This window comes from Stegostoma tigrinum, chromosome 6, assembly GCF_030684315.1.
Source record: "Stegostoma tigrinum isolate sSteTig4 chromosome 6, sSteTig4.hap1, whole genome shotgun sequence".
Taxonomy (NCBI): Eukaryota; Metazoa; Chordata; class Chondrichthyes; order Orectolobiformes; family Stegostomatidae; genus Stegostoma; species Stegostoma tigrinum.
Window position 1 is genome coordinate 59,096,157 of NC_081359.1, and position 19,416 is coordinate 59,115,572.

General features: G+C 41.2%; 1 protein-coding gene across 1 annotated transcript in view; it reads left to right on the forward strand.

The window, feature by feature from the left end:
* The window catches only part of gab2 (GRB2-associated binding protein 2), a 316,592-nt gene that overhangs the window by 182,996 nt on the left and 114,180 nt on the right, over positions 1-19,416 (forward strand). The window contains exon 2 of the mRNA XM_048532916.2: positions 15,139-15,439. Within this exon, the coding sequence (XP_048388873.1) occupies positions 15,139-15,439 (301 nt within the window). The remainder of the gene's footprint in view (positions 1-15,138; positions 15,440-19,416) is intronic.

The following is a 19,416-nucleotide window of genomic DNA, read 5'->3' on the forward strand; positions in this document are numbered from 1 at the left end:
ATGAGGCAGCTCGAGGCCTTATCTCCCCACAACTGACTTTGTTTCCATTAACATAAGATGTATTGAGAACACAAGGTTGACATGGTTATTTTTCAAATGCAAATTTCTTCTTTATACACGTGAGCATCATGGTTATGTGTTGAGGCTAGCATAACCAGCGGGTTAGATATGCTGGCTCATCTTCTGGTTGACACATATTGATAGTTACAAGGGAGTTCAGGCCCACTCATGACTTCAGAATAAATAATTTTCAGTTCACCTTTTTTGAATATTCTTATCGGTGCCCTATGTTGTTATGTTGGTCCCTCTGTGGGATAACGGTTAGCTTGCAGGCTCTGCTGGTCTTCTCTTCCGTGCATTTTGAGGAATGTTGTCCAAGGACTCTCAATAGAGACGTTTGAATTATAAGCAAACGCTAATGTCTCTGCCAGTCAATACCTGGGCATTGTGGACTGTACCGCCACTGCCTTTAAACTAGCCAACTTCTTACATGATTGATTTTTCCCAAGTCCATACCCAGGCAGCCAGGGCCTTTCCCACTTTACATCTCTGTGCCCCCAACCCCATTCCATATCCACAACCTACCCCCGTACTCCACCATCACTGGCTTATCCTTGTCTCAAAAATTGCAACTGTATCCAGTCATAATGTGATATTACTAGGAATTGCACGGAATTCCTATTTTTCCCCAAGATTCTTGGATCTCTCTTGCCCCAAGTGCTGTATTCAACTCCCTCTTTAAATGATGCCATGTTTTGCCCTAACTGCTTTCTGTGGTAGCAAATTCCACAGGCTCACCACTGGAGAAATTTCACCTCATCTCAAACCTAGGTGGTTTACCCTGTATCCTTAGACTATGATCCCCTGTTCTAGCATTCCCCACTATTAGGAACATCATTCCCATATCTACCCTAGCTAGTCCTGTTAGAATTTTGTATGTTTCTATGAGATTCCTCCATCATACTTATGAACTCCAGTGAATATAATCCCAACTACGTCAACCTCTCCTCATTCATCAGTCCTGCCATACCAGGAAACAGTCTGGTAAACCTTCGCTGCTGTCTTTCTGTAGCAAGAACACCCTTCCTCAGACAGGGGACCAAAACTGATATTTGATATGTGGTTTGACCACGGCCCTGTACAGTTGCAGCAAGACTTCCCTGCTCCTGTACTAAAATGATTTTGCTTTGAAAACCAACATAACATTGGCAGATGGTGGAGAATCTGAGATAACAAGGTGTAGAGCTGCTTGAACACAGCAGGCCAAGCAGCATCAGAGGAACAGGAAAGCTGATATTTCGGGCCTAGACCCTTCTTCAGATTTCTGGGTCCAGGCCAAAGACATCAGCTTTCCTGCTCCTCTGATGCTGCTTGGCCTGCTGTGTTCATCCAACTCTACACCTTGTCATCATATATAACATTAGCAACCTGAACTGCATGCTTACCTTCAGTGATTGATGTACGAGGACACAAAAGTCTGATTATATAGTTTCGGTCTCAATTTATGGCCATTCAGATAATAATCTGATTTTGCTCTAAAGGTGGATAACCTCATTTCTTCACATTTTGCTGCATCTGCCATGCATTTGCCCACTTACTCAGCTTGTCCAAGTCACACTGAAGCATCTCTGTACCCTCCTCACAGCTTGCTTTCCTTTTGGAGATTTCATATTTGGAGCTATCACATTTAAATCATCTAAATCATTAATATGTTGTGAGTAGCTGGGTTCCTAGCATTGATCCCTGAGGCAGTCCAGGATCCACTGCCTGCCATTTGGAAAAAGACCCATTTATTCCTCCTACTTGTTTTCTGTCTGCCATCCTGCCTTCAATCCATCTCAATGCATGACCCCAAGCACCACCTTCTCAACAGCAACTAGAAACAGGCAAAAAATGCTGACCAGTTAGTGAAGCTCATATTCCACAAGTGGATTTTAAAAAGAATTACAGAGGGGTTGCAGAACATTTAAAAAGAAAAACAGGCCATTTGACTGAACTATTCCTTGCTGCTGCTTATTCTCCACCTGAGTCTACTCACACACTTCATCCAGACCTACCTGCATTTTACTTCAATTCCTTTCAACCTCATGTACATATTTTAAAGGCATCTGTGCAATTCATCTCAACTATTTCTTGTGGTAGCAAGTTTAGCATTCTGATCGCTCACTGGGCATGAAATTTTCTCTCAAATTCTTCATTGAATTTGCTGTAACCAGCAGGCATGATGTTAGCTGTCTGTTAGTGATTTGGCAGGTGACAGCTTTACATGTCAACGATTGTATGCACAAACATAGCTGCTGGAAAATAATTATTTACTACTTCCTGTGTCTACATTTGTGCAATGGCAAATAGTTGTATTGAAGCTGAGTTCCTTTTCAGAACTCTCACTGGCTGCAATTACAGACAGTTAAGTCACAGGTGTAATTGCCTCTGAACCACAACACATTATCTATGTTTTTCTTTCTCATGTACATGTCTGTAATTTGTTGCAATTACAGGAAACCTGTAATAGATCAGCATAATATTTATTTACTCCTCATATCTTCCCATCATTTGCTCTGCACAATAAAAGTTCCATTAATGTAAATATTCTGACATTAAGTTTGAAATTGAATTTGCTTGATGATTTGCTTTTTTAATCCATTCACTAGAATAATGATAATACACTGTGGAGAAACTTTATCAAACTATAATTTTCCACATAACTTATAACTTTGAGTCGTTTGAACCTGGTGGCATTACTTTTGCAATCCCTGGTGTACTTTATGAAATTCAGTATGAACAGTGGGAAATGCTGCTGTTGCCAAGTGGGAGAGCATCGGAGGTTTCTGACATCAGATCTCAAAGTTTGAATGTAAAACCTCCCACGAATGCCAGGGGACAAGAATGCATCACTCCTCTCTAAATATCTAACAATGACAGCATACAGACACAAGTGTGCTTGCATTTTATGCAATAGTGGAAAACGGGTGAAATTGAGAATCCATTCAGCTTTTCTCCAAATTTGAAAGACAGTGGGGGGAAAAAAAAATCAGGAGAGATGTAAAATGTGAGCTACCACCCATCTTTTTCACACTACTTCATCAAATCCAGATCATTCTCACTACCAAAAGCAGAAGCTGAACATATATATAGGAAAGCTGCAAAGAATCCTGATGAATCTTTTCACAAACTAATCAGTTGCAAACAACCCAGAAAATCTTGACATGACTTCGTTCACTACGTCTACTAAATTGCAGGGGATACAATGCCTTGCATTCATATCCTTTTACATTACAACAATTTGATATTGTTACCTTGTTCCCTCCCTCTCTTTGCAAAAAAAATGGCAATTTTTTAAAAAGCAAGGTTGTTAAATAAACAAGAGTCTTGATGATGAAGATTCAGACGTAGATCAGTATGGATGTTAAAGAGTTATGTGGGAAGAAGGGAATTCTAACTTGCATGTCATGACTGCACCAACAGTCAGTTCCTTCGCATTTTTGTTCCATGCCTCTTCCTGTTCTCATACTATAGGCCACCTTCCCTCTCCTGCTGTCCTCCAGCAGGGAAGAGAACCTGCAAATCCCACAGTCCAGTGGGATAGAAGGAGAAGACACAAAGAGATGCAAGGAAATTGGTCTAATTTAGTTTAGGAAACCTATTAAGCATGGATGAGTTGGGCCTAAGTGTCTGTTTCAGTGTTATATGATTGACTCAGAGATATTGGGGAAATGGGAGAATGTTCGTGAAAATTCAAAGCATTGTGGACACTGGAAATGGAAAATAGTTACTGATAATACTCAGCAGATCTGGCCAGCATGTATATAGAGAGAAACTGATTTGTCTGTGACCTTTCATCAGAGCAGGAAAATATTAGATGCATAATTGGTTTTATTTTTCACCTTCCCCTATATCACTTGCTCAAAATCTATAAGAGTGTTGATTACAGAGTTAAGGGTAAGGAAGAATAAATATCACAGTACAAGTTCAAAGGGAATGAAAATTGTTAAAAATAAAGGAGCAAAAGATATCTGGAGGAGCTGAGAAAGGCAAAATGTTCGATGGCTGCTGTCAAAAAGCAAATGAAAGTGAGAAATGAGAGGAAGAAATCAAACCAGCAAAGAAAAGAGAGAAAACTGAACAGGGAAAAAGTTACAAACTAAATTTGTTGAACTTCGTGTAGAGTGAGTGCAGAAGGTTGAAAACTGTTCAGTCGTTCATTGAGCTTCATTGGAACACAATTAGTGACCAAGGGGAGATAGGTCAGAGTGGCAGAACATGGAGAATTTAAATGACAAGTGACATGAAGTTCAGAGTCACCCTTACAGATTGAACAGAGGTGTTTGCCGTACTAGCATGTGTTTGGTCTCGTCAGTACATAGGACACCATGCTTTGAGCAGCAAATGTGCAGTATACTGATTCGAAAATATAGAACTTTGTCATTGCTTTGCCTGAAAGATGTGTTTAAGACCTTGGATAATACTTGGGGAAGAGATAAAAGGGCAGGCGATGCCTCTCCTGCTCTTGCATGTAAAAGCTCAATAGAATAGAGAGGGAGGGGTATTAGAGATTACTAAGGAATGGAACAGGCTGTAAGGAAGGGAATAGTTCTTTTGGAATGCTGGAAGCAGAGGAGAAGATTTCTTTTTGTGGTGGCTTCACACCTGATCTGGCAGAAACGGAGAATGGTGATTAACTGAGTGCAGAGTCTTGTGGGGTGGAAAATGACAACAGTGGATACTCTATCATGGCTCTAGCAGGGAGGGGAGTTGGTAAAAGCAGAAGGGCAAGAAATAGAATGTACATAGTCAAATACCCTGTTAATCTTGATGGGAATGTCCTATATTGAGGAAATAGGAAAATAGAACAGTCATTATCGAAAGTGGCATTGTCCAATCAAATGCAGCAGGGACAAACTGAAAATGGAATACAGTCTTTGCAAAAAGAAAACATTGAGGAAATGCAGTCAACATTTATGGAAATCAGTGGGTTTTTTGTTTAAAACTTAAAAGAGCTGTTTTTCAATATGATTCCAAGTTCAGCAGGGTGGTGGCAAATGACAATTGGGTATGCCTCTGTTTAAGAGAAATTTTAATTTAAGCTTGGTAAGTTTAATTATATTTCCATTTTGAGACAAATGGGCAAATTGGATAAATTTCTGGTACAACCTAATGGTGGAGAACCACTGTCAGAAGCAATGCCAGTTCAGGTAGATGCTGTGTGCTATTAATCAACAACCAATAATTGGAAACTGACCGCAGCACATATTTTGCTATTTTTGATCGTCCACTGGACCTCAGCTGCCAGCTCTGCACATTCAAAATGAGAAAATAAACACGCTTTCATACGCTATCTGCAACTGAAAGTCTCAGACTAGGATTAGTGTTGGCCGTTCTTGTATAAACAGAAGAATCATTTGTTTGGGCTGGTTTGCCTCATCATCATTCACTGTAGGTGGTCTCACACTCATATAGACAGATGAAGAGGTTGGAAAAACATCAAGTAATGTTTGCTCCTGTTTGTATACTTAACATCTCCCAAGGCAAACAAGAAACTGAATCTTCCCACATTTTGGCTCTGAGTGTTGATATCGGGGAGTTTAATAGAGGGTTTCCAACTGGGAGCACTGTCAACTTCCCATTGCAGTTCTCTGTTGTTTGCCACACTAATTATGCATCCCACCTTCACAGTGCTACAATCCTGAGCTCAGCAGAGATGGAGGTGATCAGGCAGTGCAAGGATCTTCCAGCTTAAAGCTGGCCATCATCAGTCCAGCTCTGCACCATTCCAAATGCTGAAAGGCATGAGCTGTCCTTAGTTGTTGGCTGCGAGGTATTTTGACAACCACTTCACCACAGGGACCTGGAAGTCCAGGTCGATAGAGTGGTGGAGAAGATGGCTGTCCTGTTTCCTAAGGACCAGTAGAGGAGTCATGACACCAAAAACCCCAGCTTTGTCCAGAGTAGCAAGCTGGTTCAGTGCAGAATCCACAATGCAAAGGGACACGCAGCAATGCCACAGAAAGGTAATTAACCCTGTGTGTCCCATAAGGGTTAGTAGCATCATTGCTTCACTATCTAGCTTGTACACTCTCTCTCTCCCCACGGCACCCATCTCTTCCCAAGGTTTATGGTCTACCACTTGCACCATTGCATATAATATCTCCCCTCAATGGTCCTAATGTACCCCATCTCCCCAGGTTATGAAATCTTGCTGTCCTCTGTGCTGCCTACTCACTTGCTGAGGAGACCTTTCACTTGTCCTGCACCTTCACCAATAATAACAGTGCTTACAGCCACTTTCATCTCACTTAATCCCTCCCTATTGTGCTGCAGGGAGAAAGCAGGCCACAATAGAGCAGTCAGGGCCAAACCAATGTTTTTATTCTCCCCTCCTACAACAAAAAGCTCCTCAAACTTCCAAGAAAGGACCATGACCATTCATAAGAATGTTGAGATCTCCACATCCTAGCAACAAAATAAAACTCATTGTCAAGTGCTGTGCTGCTGAACATACTTTTTTAACATACTTTCTTAACATACTCAACCTTCAGCCCCTAATTTTCAATGATCTCTCTCTTGTCTTGTGCTCACACCAGTGGTGTCCAAACACCCTCCACACACAGGAGGCCAGCCCTTCCTCAACCTCAGAGGATGAAGGCACAGATCACTCAGAGGAAGCACCAGCAAGGCTTTCATCTGCACCCTGCACAAGTTCAGATCCTGATACCTCAGTGGGTTTTTTAGCAAGAGCCAGGAGCACAATCTGGTGAGCACATCAGTGGCACAACTCGGCAACTGGCTGAGGAAGAGACACCCCAATCACTGGAACTCAAAAGGCTGCTGTTGATATGCCCCAGGAAGGAGAGGACCCATGTAGTTAGCCATTAATAACTGTGAAAATACGCAAACAGACACAGAAGGAGCAGGCAGGTTTGTTGGAGACATTCGGGAAACCATTTCATAGGATGGCAAAATCCACCAATGTTAATGGAACTGAGCTGGTTCTAGCATGTGTGCATCCATTTGGGAAGCTTGGCTGCTCCCTTGGAGAGCAGGTCCAACAGAATGTTTCGGTGGGTGCTGGAGGCCCACACAGATCTGCACCCCATCGTTTTAGCCCTTGGTGCTCAGCATCAGCAGCAAGGCACCAGGGGGACATTTTTACAACCTCACACCAAGTCCCATTCTTCACAAGGAGACAGGGCAACAGCAGCAAGCATCCTGACTGAGGAGAAACCACATCCTCTGACCGTAACCCCCCCCCTCCCCAAAAAGTCTCCTCTCAGCATTACCTGGACCTTCCACCTTCACTCTATGACCTCCAACTCTGTTTTTAAGTTTATACTGGAGAATGTGAGCCTGCATTTGGACAGGACACGCTGAGCACATTTGACCTTCTAGACACAAACATCCCTTGGGTGACCCCAAATTTCCAGCAGGCTGCACCATAGGGCAATACCCCCCACCCCAGCTACAGAAGTCAGGACACACCTCGATGTAGTGGGAGGCAAGGAAAGATGAGGGGATATAGGTGGCATGGGTGACACTTTGTTAACAGAGGCTATCATATTTTTAAATATATTAGCACTTTAAACCAGTGTCTGTCTGATCAACTGGCATCATTACAACTACAAGAACAAAAGTACAGAAAGCACCGTTTCTTGGTGCCATACAATGTTAAAACCCTGTCAGAAGTGTTACATTTTCCCTAAGTACAAACATATCAAACATGTCATTGTTAAATGTGGAAGTATCAGACGTTGTGAAGCCTTCAAATAGTTGTCAAAGTCAACTTATATTAAACAACAGTAGAGAACAGCAAACAAATAAGCTACATTTTGTCCTGGGACTAAAGAAGGGTTGTTTGCCTTTCGAGCAACAGGAAATATACAGCCAATGAATGGTGTCTTCTCCCAAACTCGCATCTATTGGAAGTGCATGTCCATTAAGTCCAGATTAACTTGTGCCTGTTGCTGCAATGCAGAAGGTGATATCTGTCCTGCTCCATATCCTCATTATTCTGTTTGGAAGACTGCTGTTGCTATTCCAGTTCTTCAGCAACTATCTCATCCAGTCTTTGCCACAACAATCCAAGCATAAACATGACCTGAAGGAGGCCTGTTGATTGATTTAAGATGAGGCAGTATTATATACATAGATTAGATTCCCTACAGTGTGGAAACAGGCCCTTTGGCCCAGCAAGTCCACACTGCCCCTTGAAGCATCCCACCCAGACCCATCCCCCTATAACCCACACACCCCTGAACACTACGGGCAATTTAGCATGGCCGATCCACCTAGCCTGCACGTCTTTGGACTGTGGGGGAAAACCGGAGCACCCGGAGGAAACCCACGCGGACACGGGGAGAATGTGCAAACTCCACACAGACAGTTGCCCAAGACTGGAATCGAACCTGGGTCCCTGGCGCTGTGAGGCTGCAGTGCCAACCACTGAGCCACCGTGCTGTCCCAATATACTTGGTTTCATTCAGGGAGTTTGCCTAATGGAGTCACCAGCCAAGGGTGAGGGGGTTGCCTTAGTATCCCAGCAGTCATCCTTGTAAAGAATGCAGCAGGAGTCTGAAAATTCTCACAGACATAGGCATTGTGGGATATCAGATGCAGACTTCGAAGACATGGTAACGATCATCTCCGATGACTTGAGCATTAACTGAATGAAATCCTTTTCTAGTTGTGACGTCACTATGTTATGATATGCTCTCCTTCAGTGGCAGGGTATAAAATACAAAAGCAGGGATATAATGATGAAACTAGCAAGACACTAATGAGGCCACAACTGGAGTACTGTGTGCAGTTCTAGACACCACATTTACAGGAAGGACATAATTGCTCTAGAGAGAATGCAGAGAAGATTTACTAGAAAGTTGCCAGGGTTGAAGAACTGTTGCAAAGAGGAGAGACTGGAGAGTTTGGGATTGTTTTCCCTGGAACAGAGAAGGCTGAGGGGTGACACAACTGAGGTATACAAAATTGTGAGGGGTAGAGACAGCATAAACAGGAGGAACCCGTTTCCCTTGGCAGAGAGTTCAAAAACCAGGGGTCATAGATTCAAGCCAAGTGGCAGGACCATTAGCAGGGGAGTGAGAAAAACCATTTTTACACAGGGTAGTGGGAACCTGGCATTTGCTGGGTGAGTTGGTGGTGGAGGCAAAGACTCTGAACTCTTTTTAAAAAGTACCTGTTTCTGCACCTTAAGTGCTGTAAGGTGCAGGGCTATGGGCCATGTGCAGGAAGATGAGATTAGAAAAAAGATGTCTTTGGGTCACCTTGGGCAAGTTGAGCCAAATGGCTCCCTTCTGTGCTATATCATTCCTATGGTTCTTTGTTTCTATGTGACACTCTCAATGCAACATGTATGTGGTCTGCATACCAACATTTTGGACTCGGTGCAAGCTGGAGAAACCACACCATATCTTCTGCTTTGGCATCGCACAGCCTTCAAGACCCAATATCAAGTTTAATGACTTCAGAATGTGGACACTACTTTTCTTATCGATTTACCTATACCCACAACCCCAGTTCCTGTCATGAAATGGGTCGCTTTCGCTCTAATCAACCCATTTTCAATTACCCATAGTCACCACTATCACCTATCTAGTTTGTCTTCTTCCCTGGCCCATTTCCCTTGTCTGCCTATCATTTTTTCTGTCTCTTTATGTAGCCCTCTCTCCAGCTATCTTCTCAGCCCTTCCCCCATCCCACCCCTGTCATCAGTTTAAATACCACCTTTTCCTAGTTGCGTCTAGTTCTGAAGAAGGGTCAAAGGATTCAATATTAACTCTGTATTCTCCCCACAGATTCTGCAAGGCCTTCTGAATTGCTCCAGCAATTTGTTTTGTTTGCTCCAGATCTCCGCCATCCTCAGTTCTTTCTTTTATTTTATATTAAAATATTCTATGATGTTGATTGAGAAATAAACTTTGGTCAGGAACAAAGAAGAATTCCCCCAGTCATCTTCAATATCATGTCATGAGATACTTTATAATAATCCAATCAGGCAAACAGGAACTCAAGTTAACATCTCAAGCAAGAGACAATGTCTCTGACATTGCAGCATTCCCTCAGTATGTCAGCTGTGTCTTTATGTTCATGTCTGGAGTGGGATTTGAACCCACAAGTTACTGACTCAGGCAAAAGCGTCACCAATAAGTCATTATCATTGTTCCCTAACTCCCACCAATGTTGGAACAAAACCCAGAGTTGTTTTGTAACTTATCTCTAATCTGCCATAATAATACCATACTAGTGAAAGAAATATGCAGAAGTTACATTGCAACAGGCTATGTGGCTCAACCAGTTGATGTCAGCATTCCCCCTTCACATGAGCAACCATATAAGATGTATTGGAACTGAAATAATTTGCTGGTGTAATTGAAAGGGACCCTTTATAATAATTGCATCTAGTTATATAGTATTTAATGTAGGAATGTATTAATTTCAGGAATGTATCCATCTATAAAGTGGAAAATTCTTAGTATTCTTTATGCCTGTTATGATAAAGTACTTTTGAACAGACTTGTTACATACAGTGGGTAGTCTGAACAAAAAAATGCTTTTATGGCACTATATTTGTACTGTCATCTGTTTTGTTATTTTGTGTGTCCACATCTTTTCACAAGTAAATGACACTAACAAGGTGAGGTAATCTTCCCAACTGTTCACAAGCTGTGAGAAATCTCTTAGCTTTTAAAGATTTACATTTGAATTTAGAACTCTTGAAATCCTATGAAATTTATAGGTGGGCAATGGGGATTTTTCCAAAGCATAAGAGAAAACTAATAAAGAAGCTACAGACTTGAATACACCATGTTTGATGAATTAAATGCTTTCAATTTCATGTCACAAAAATTTGATGATAAATGTCATTGCTAAAAGTTGCTTTATATCTAGACTTATTGACTGAATACTAATAGCTGCTACAGTGGGATTTGAATGCATGTCCCCAGAACATTAACCTCGGCCTCAGTATTATTAGTGTAGTGACACTACCATTACACCACATGTGCTGTTTAATGCTGATGGATTGGAGTATTGCTGTAAGAAGTGCACCAAACAAAGATGTTACTTCGAGAGCTGAAGGTCACTCTCCAAGAAAAGCATTGGTGTCAGCTACTTTGGAGGGAGATTGCTGATTTAAATCAATGCAGTCACTCAGGTCTCTCATAACATAATACAAATGAGGGGAAAGTTTCCCACTATCAGAATGAGGTGTTGGTAAATGTGATAATAACTTGCAATGAGGTTAGACAGGTTAATGTCACTGATTAGGAAATCGTTGATTGGCCCAGGTTAACAACCCCAATCAGGGAGCCCTGGCCATGGTGTGTGTGTGAATGTATGTACTTGGTGATAGGATATCCAGCTTCAGTGGTGTCAAGAGTAGGATAGTTCCAGCAGAGTTGCTGATGGGGAGAAGACTCCACACCACCTTAAACCAGATATTCATGGACTTGTGGGGCAAGAGTGAAATGGCTTCAGGGATGCCAGTGCCAGCCACGTGTCCCTTCTCAGTGAGAGAGACCGTTTACTTCAGGGGATGAAGTTTAGTTTTGAAACCACAGAAATAGCCCTGCCTGGGTGTGAGGGGAGGTTGACACGAGGTGAAGTCCTGTGACATACAAAGCTCTAGTAGGTGATGCTATCCTGAACTAATGTGCATATCGTGAAATCTGCTACCTCGCAAACGGGGCAGGAGCAAGACATACCTTGACCCTTGGAACAGCCAGAAAAGCTGTCAGAAACCATGGTCCTCCCTCTGTCAGCATCAAAGAAACCTCAGAGTCCAAGATGGATGCAACCGATGTTGTAGCCTCAATACCATTACTACCCAAAGAACAGGAGAAATTTCCCCTGAGACGGTCGGGGAGCAAGAGACTGCTATGGTCCACTACACACTGCCTGAGTCAGAGTCAGAGGAACAGACCTGGGGTGAAAACATCCCAGGAGAAGTTACACGAAAGAAGCCAGGCCTTCATCCCTGGACTTGGGCAGGGGAATTAATTAGAATGAGATTGGCCAGGTGGATCTCATTGAGTACATGTTCCCTGATTGGCCCAGTTTAACAGCCCCAATCAGGGAGTCATGACTGACAGATCATGCCTAGACCCGAAACGTCAGCTTTCCTGCTCCTCTGATGCTGCTTGGCCTGCTGTGTTCATCCAGCTGTACACCTTGTTATCTCTTTACTTAAATTCATTTTGGGTTGCATGGACACTTTAAGTGAGGAGCTCCTTTAATACTTTTTGCACAGATACGTAAAGGGGATGCCTTTTGTCCAGCCTATGCAGGAATCTTTGGACAGCCATGCAGCATAGGAGGGCAACTTGTAAAAAGTGATATTTCCACATCTCAAAACACGGGGGTGTTGCCTCTTGCAAGCATAACTTTGTGTCAAGTTGCTGATGAAAACCGACTTTCTGATGTACTTTATCTCCTGGGATTGAAACATCCGACAAACCTCATGCTGTAGTGAGCCTCTTCTGCAAGAACATACTATCTCTGATCTAGATAATGTCTATAGATTACTGTGCAGCAGATGGTTCATTTCTGTCTCAATCTGCTCTGAAGTAGTGGTAGTGAAGGTGAGAACCTGAGATTTTAATCAGTCTAACCTACAGAAGTATAATTAAAGCAGAGTAAACGTGGCTTTTAAAATCTCCATTTCCTTTCCTCCCTCATTTTACAGTATCTCCCATTACAACTAAGACACGAAACATCAACTGAAATAATGTCTAAGGTTGTGGAATTTAAAACATGACTTGAGTTGCACCTATCACTATGTTACACCCGAGTATATGCAAACTTGTGCCCCAAAGTCCACTAGTCCAAAGTAGTCTCTTAATTTCCACCGATTCCACCATTAGGGAACATTAGTCATCGTGCGCCTGGAACCTGGTGCACAGACAACAATTGTCACTTAAATTCTTCACTGATCACTCGTACATGCCATAACCTTAAGTGAAATGAAGGCTGGCTCAGTTTGGTTTCTGCTGCTGTTGCTACAGTTATTTTGATTTTAGATTCATTCTAGCTGAATGTAGTCAATTACAGCCATGCGCAACAAATCTGTGCACCTTCAATTGATTCCGATCCCAGGTCCAGTGTAACAAAGATGATCAAAGCAACTGAATGGAACCAATAAATAACTAAGACCTATGAACATTGATCAGTCACTTGAGGAGCTGCTAATTTTCAGATAATCTCACTTAATCTGAGATGCTGGAGAAGCCCTGCTCCAGTTATTATACAATTGCACTGCTTGGCCAAAGGAAAATTTACAATTGAGTTTTTATGTTGATGGCTATGCATGGAAAGTTACACATAAAATCATCTTGCTAAATTTGCCAGTGTACTTTGAACAACTGGGAGTGAATAGTGCATGTTCATCAATAAAGAATTTGACACCAAGACAGGGCAGATAGATGTTGGCAGAAATTCTTGATGCAAAGGATTAGAGAAAAGTATTAATATATGGAATGTCTGGACACAAGGAATTGGCTGAGAGACAAACCAGTGTTTTTTTTAAGGGAAAAGGATATAAATAATTAAAGTTGAAGAAGATACAGGACTACAGCGAAAAGCAAGGAATAATATTTGTTTTGACTTACTGAAGGAAAATAAAGCTAGCAAGATTATGATGGAATGAAAAACCACTTTTGGTTCTGTAACTTGTACAGTACTAAAATAGATTAATTAAAAATGGATATACTGCTTCTAATCTTGTTAATATTATTACATGCCTCTAAACCAAATTTAAGTAATAATAGTGCTTTTAAGACTTTGTGAATGTTTTCGTACTTGGACAACATTAGTCAGCAAAGTGAGACATTCCTTACCTTTACTTTTCTCTCTTATACAATCAAACCAAAATAAAATTGAGTGAAAATCATCACAAATGTTCTTTAGTTACTCAACTTTGTCATTGTACTATGTATCTGTACTTTGTAACTTCAAAAAAACACACACACTCCCTTGCCCATTGTGTCAAATCTCTATGGAATCTAAAGGCTCAGATTATTCATATATGATGGCCATCCAGTTTCTTTATATGCTCTTATTCTTTATATGATTGAGACAGAAATGAACCATCTGCTACACAGTAATCTATAGAATCACGGAACGTTTATAGTACAAAGGAGACATCCAGCCTGCTATTTCAGTGTTGGCTGTCAACAAGAACAAAAAGATAGTCCTATTTTCCATACAGTAATCCCTTCTATTTTGTTAATTTTCCATTTCCTGGTGGAAGCCATGAACTTCCTACCTTTGCGGCACTCCCAACAATGCATCTCAGATCCTAAATATTCTCTACGTAAGGTTTTCTTTTGTTACGTCTGGTTCACTTGCCATTCATCATCATCAGTATCCTCCAACTTTGAACATTTCCAATGGAAACAGTTTTACTTTCTCCACTTCATTTAAACCTCTTGTATCTATCAAATATCCTTAAAGTTTCCCTCAGGAAAACAGTCCTCGTTTTTCAATCTATCTTTAAAACTGAAATTCTTCATTTTCCTTATAAACGTTACTGTACCCTGTCTCATGCCGTCACATCTTTGTGTTCATTGTTCCAACCAAAATGTATCACTTCACACTTCACTGCATTAAATTGTGTTGAATCTGATATTTTTCTGCCAATTCCACCAGGCTTTGTCCGTTTTTAAGTTTATATCCGTTGTGGAGTAAACGTTGTGATTTATAATGGTTGTCATGGTCTAGTTTTTAAATCAGCACTTGTCTTACTTTCTGGCTGGTCATTTGAGGTACAAGACCACACCCTGACAGGATTATATCTTTCAATTTTTGATTCTCATCAAGAAAGATGTTACCTCTTTGCCTGGCATCTTATTTACAGATTGTAGCCCTTCTTCACATAGGTAGAATGGAAAATCAACCCATTGTTTTCAAATAAAATGGTATTATAGATCAGAATTCCCTATTAAAATTTGCGCAATAGTTAAGCAAGTTTAATTTGTAATATCGGCTATGATGATTTAAAAAGAACAACTGGAAACATCTCAATGTTTTGAACATGATAAACTAACTGAATTTAAAAAGCTGATGATAGAGGAATAGAAACCATATTGTAATGTACACTTCCTTAATGGTTCCTGTATCTAATTCATTTCTTAGACCTGGAAGAAGCGTTGGTTCATTCTACGTAGTGGACGGATGAGTGGAGACCCTGATGTCTTGGAGTACTACAAAAATGACCATTCTAAAAAACCAATCCGTGTGATAGATCTTCATTTCTGTGAGCAGGTTGATGCTGGACTAACATTCAAAAAGAAAGAGTTTCAAGACAGCTTTGTGTTTGACATCAAGACAATTGACCGTACCTTTTATCTGGTGGCAGAAACTGAGGAAGAAATGAACAAGTGGGTCCGATCCATTTGCCAGATCTGTGGATTCAATCAATCTGATGAGAATGCAGGTAACGAAATATGCAACACTGAAATCTTCTAATGCGACACTTGCTAGTTATTCTCCATGATCTCTGTTTACCACTTGGCAATTACATGTTTGTTTACTTGGTTTTAACATATTGGGTAGCAACAAATGCACCAGAACAGTAAAAATATCTACTTATTTCAATTTTAATTTTTCCAATAGTTTTGATGGTCAATTATTGTAATAGTTAATTGCAAAGTAATTTTAATTTTGAAAGGGCTTTTGTTCTACTTACAATGCACTGAAAGGATTTTTCAACTGATATGAAAATAACTATGCTACAAATCTCCAAACTGGAACATGTTAGAAACATATTGCAGACTTGAGCAGAAGGTAGTGATTTGAGTTAAAATCTTAAAGAATGTCATAGAGGCATAGAGTTTTACAGCATGGAAAAAGACCTTTCAGTCCAACTAGCCAATGTAACCAAATATCCTAAATTAATCTAGTCCTATTTGCCAGCATTTCACCCATATCCCTCTAAATCTTTCCTATTGGTGTACCCATCCAGGTACCTTTTCAATTATTGCAATTGTACCAGCCTCCATGACTTCCTCTGGTAGCTCCTTCCATACATATATCACTCTCTGCATTAAAGAATTGCCTGTTAGGTCGCGTTTAAATCTTTTCCCTCTCACCATAAACCTGTGCCGTCTAGTTTTGGACTCCCCCACCTTTGGAAAAAGACCTTGGCTGTTCACCCTATTCGTGCTCTTCATGATTTTATAAGCCTCTATAAGGTCACCCCTCAACCTCTGAGGGTCCAGGGAAAATAGCTCCAGCCTATTCAGCCTCCCCCTACGGGAGAAACCCTCCAACCCTTGTAATATTCTTGTAAATCGTTTCTGAACCCTTTCAAGTTTAACAATGTCTTTTCTATAGCAGGAAGACCAGAATGGAATGCAGTATTCAGAAAGTGGTCTAACCAATGTCCTGTACAGCCACATCATGACATTTGAACTCCTATACTATACTAAAATCATATACTGTGTTTTATCTTTTCAAATGCCAGAGGGGAGAAGATTTTTAGTTTTCTGTTCATTGGTAGGAATCTGAGTAACACATTGGTTCTCACACATATAGTTCACCTCTGCATTGTGGGTAGAAGCCCAGCAACTCAACCCAATATGAAGTGAACATGCCTGAATAATTTCAAACTAGCACTGATGTGCGGAAGGCTTTCAACGGAGCTGAAAAAAGTTCTCAATGATCTTCTGAGCTTAAAGCTCAGACACACTACTCATGCAAAGCAGCAGGAGTTATATTTTGCTGCCAGTTGTACTTTACCTGACCCTGAAATGATATGGCATGAGGCAATTGGATGGAATTCTAATTCTAAGCATTGACCTCCTTCATATTGGTAAACGAAGAATTCACTCAATTGGTCATTTTCGATCTTTGTCAGTGACTGGCTAGATGCTTTAGGTACGATTAATATGAAAAAATTGCCATATATTTGTGTTGATGGCTTTATGCAATGAAATTGGCAGTTGGTACTCCTGCAATTTTTTTTCCCCTGGTTGCCTACATGCAATTCTGTCACTAGACGCAACAGTATCATGAGCGGTATTGTATTCAAAGCAATAATCAGCTGACTTGGTAGCAGAAATCTTTGTGTCCACGAAGCCAGTAAAGTATATTTTCAATCAATGGCATAAAGAACTATGTTTAGCGATTTGCAAAAGCACTGCCAGTCACCAAATTTGCTGTGAAACATCACAAATACTGTTATTTTCATGTTTTCCATTATTATAAATAACATCAACACCTTCAATTTTTATAAAACCAAAGTTCAGCAGATGCTGAAAAACCAAAATAAAATTAAGAAGTGCCAGAATTACACAGCAGGGGTCCGTGGAGAAAGAAATTGAGTAAATGCTTTGTGTCAACTTGCATTTATGTATTGTTTAATGTCATAAATTCTCCCAGGGTGCAGGAGTGCTTTTATGGAAATTTGACACCAATTCACTTTGGCAGATATGAGGAAAGAATGACTTAAACTTGATCAAAGAGTTGTTTTTATGGAGTTTCTTAAAAGAGAAAAGAGACACAGACAGTTGGAGAGGTTCATGGAAGGAATTTCTTAGCTTCAGGCCTAGAAAGCTGAAAAACGTGGCTTCTGCCCATAATGCGGTGAAAACAATTAGAGATGCACAAGAGGCCAAATTAGAGGAAGACTGTTCATTCAGATGCTTGCAGATTGGGAGGAGATTACAGAGATAAGGAGTAAGAAGGTAGACTTTGGAATACAGAAATGAAAATTAAAATTCAAAGCATTGGTTCCCAGTGTAGCAATGTAGACCAGGGAGCGCAACAGTGAAATGTGAATGTGACTTGGTGCGAATTGGAGTGTGGATCATAATGATTTGGATGAGCTTAAGGTTCACAGAGGAAGGAAGGCAGGAGAGCATCCAGCAGAACTTCAGAATAGCCATTGCATTCGACAAAATATACATAATTAATGGCAGGACTTCAAGCAGTCACCTTTAGGATGTTTTTGTACTTGAATCATAGGAAGAGAATGTGGAGACACAACAAGCAATTAGGAAGGCAATGATATAGAACATAGAACATAGAACATTACAGCACAGTACAGGCCCTTCGGCCCTCGATGTTGTGACGACCTGTCATACCGACCTGAAGCCCATCTAACCTACACTATTCCATGTACGTCCATATGCTTGTCCAATGCCAACGTAAATGTACCTAAAGTTGGCGGATGCAGAGATTGGTGCAGCAGTACGTAAGGAAAAAGGGGGCTGTCAATATTTTTGTTTGGGAGAAGGAGTTTGAGGACAAAAGTGTGGAAAATACAACGGATGAGGTTGAGGGCAGTATGAATCACTGGAGGGAGTAAGTTGCGGTCCTTGAAGTAGGAGGATGTCTGGGAGTGGAACGCTTCACCTTGGGAGCAGATGTGGTATATGTTGGTTCTCATGACAAAGGGATTGTACTATAAGAGTAAACAACTCTTGTTACAATTGTGAGATCACACTTGAAGTGCTGCTTTGGTCTCCTCTCTTAAGGAAGAATGCATTCTTCTTAGGGCAATCATAATGAACATTCAGTTGACAAATTCCTGGGACGAGAGGATTGTCTTTGGGTCCGTCTACTTATTTGTCTGAACTCGACAGAACATAAGAAGAGAGGTTGAGAGGTGTCCAAATGTAAACATACGAAGAGATAATGGGAACTGCAGATGCTGGAGAATTCCAAGATAATAAAATGTGAGGCAAAAACAGTTTCAAAATCTCCCCTTCCCCTACTGCATCCCTAAACCAGCCCAGTTTGTCCCCTCCCCCCACTGCACCACACAACCAGCCCAGCTCTTCCCCCCCACCCACTGCATCCCAAAACCAGTCCAACCTGTCTCTGCCTCCCTAACCGGTTCTTCCTCTCACCCATCCCTTCCTCCCACCCCAAGCCGCACCCCCAGCTACCGACTAACCTCATCCCACCTCCTTGACCTGTCCGTCTTCCCTGGACTGACCTATCCCCTCCCTACCTCCCCACCTATACTCTCTCCACCTATCTTCTTTACTCTCCATCTTCGGTCCGCCTCCCCCTCTCTCCCTATTTATTCCAGTTCCCTCTCCCCATCCCCCTCTCTGATGAAGGGTCTAGGCCCGAAACGTCAGCTTTTGTGCTCCTGAGATGCTGCTTGGCCTGCTGTGTTCATCCAGCCTCACATTTTATTATCTTGTAAACATACGAAGGTGCTTTACAAACTGAAGGTTGAGAAAATGTTTTCCTGGCAAAACAATCTAGAAAACAGACTCAGTTGTTAAATAAAGGGTAAGACTAAGGTGAAGAGAAATATTTTCATCAAATGTGTTGTGGATCTTTAGAAGTCTCTATACTAGGTCTTGCATATATTTAAGCCAGATAGAACACTGTGTATTAAAAGCATTAAGGGGTTACAGGCGTAGGGCAGGAAAATGGAGTTGAGGTAGAAGATCA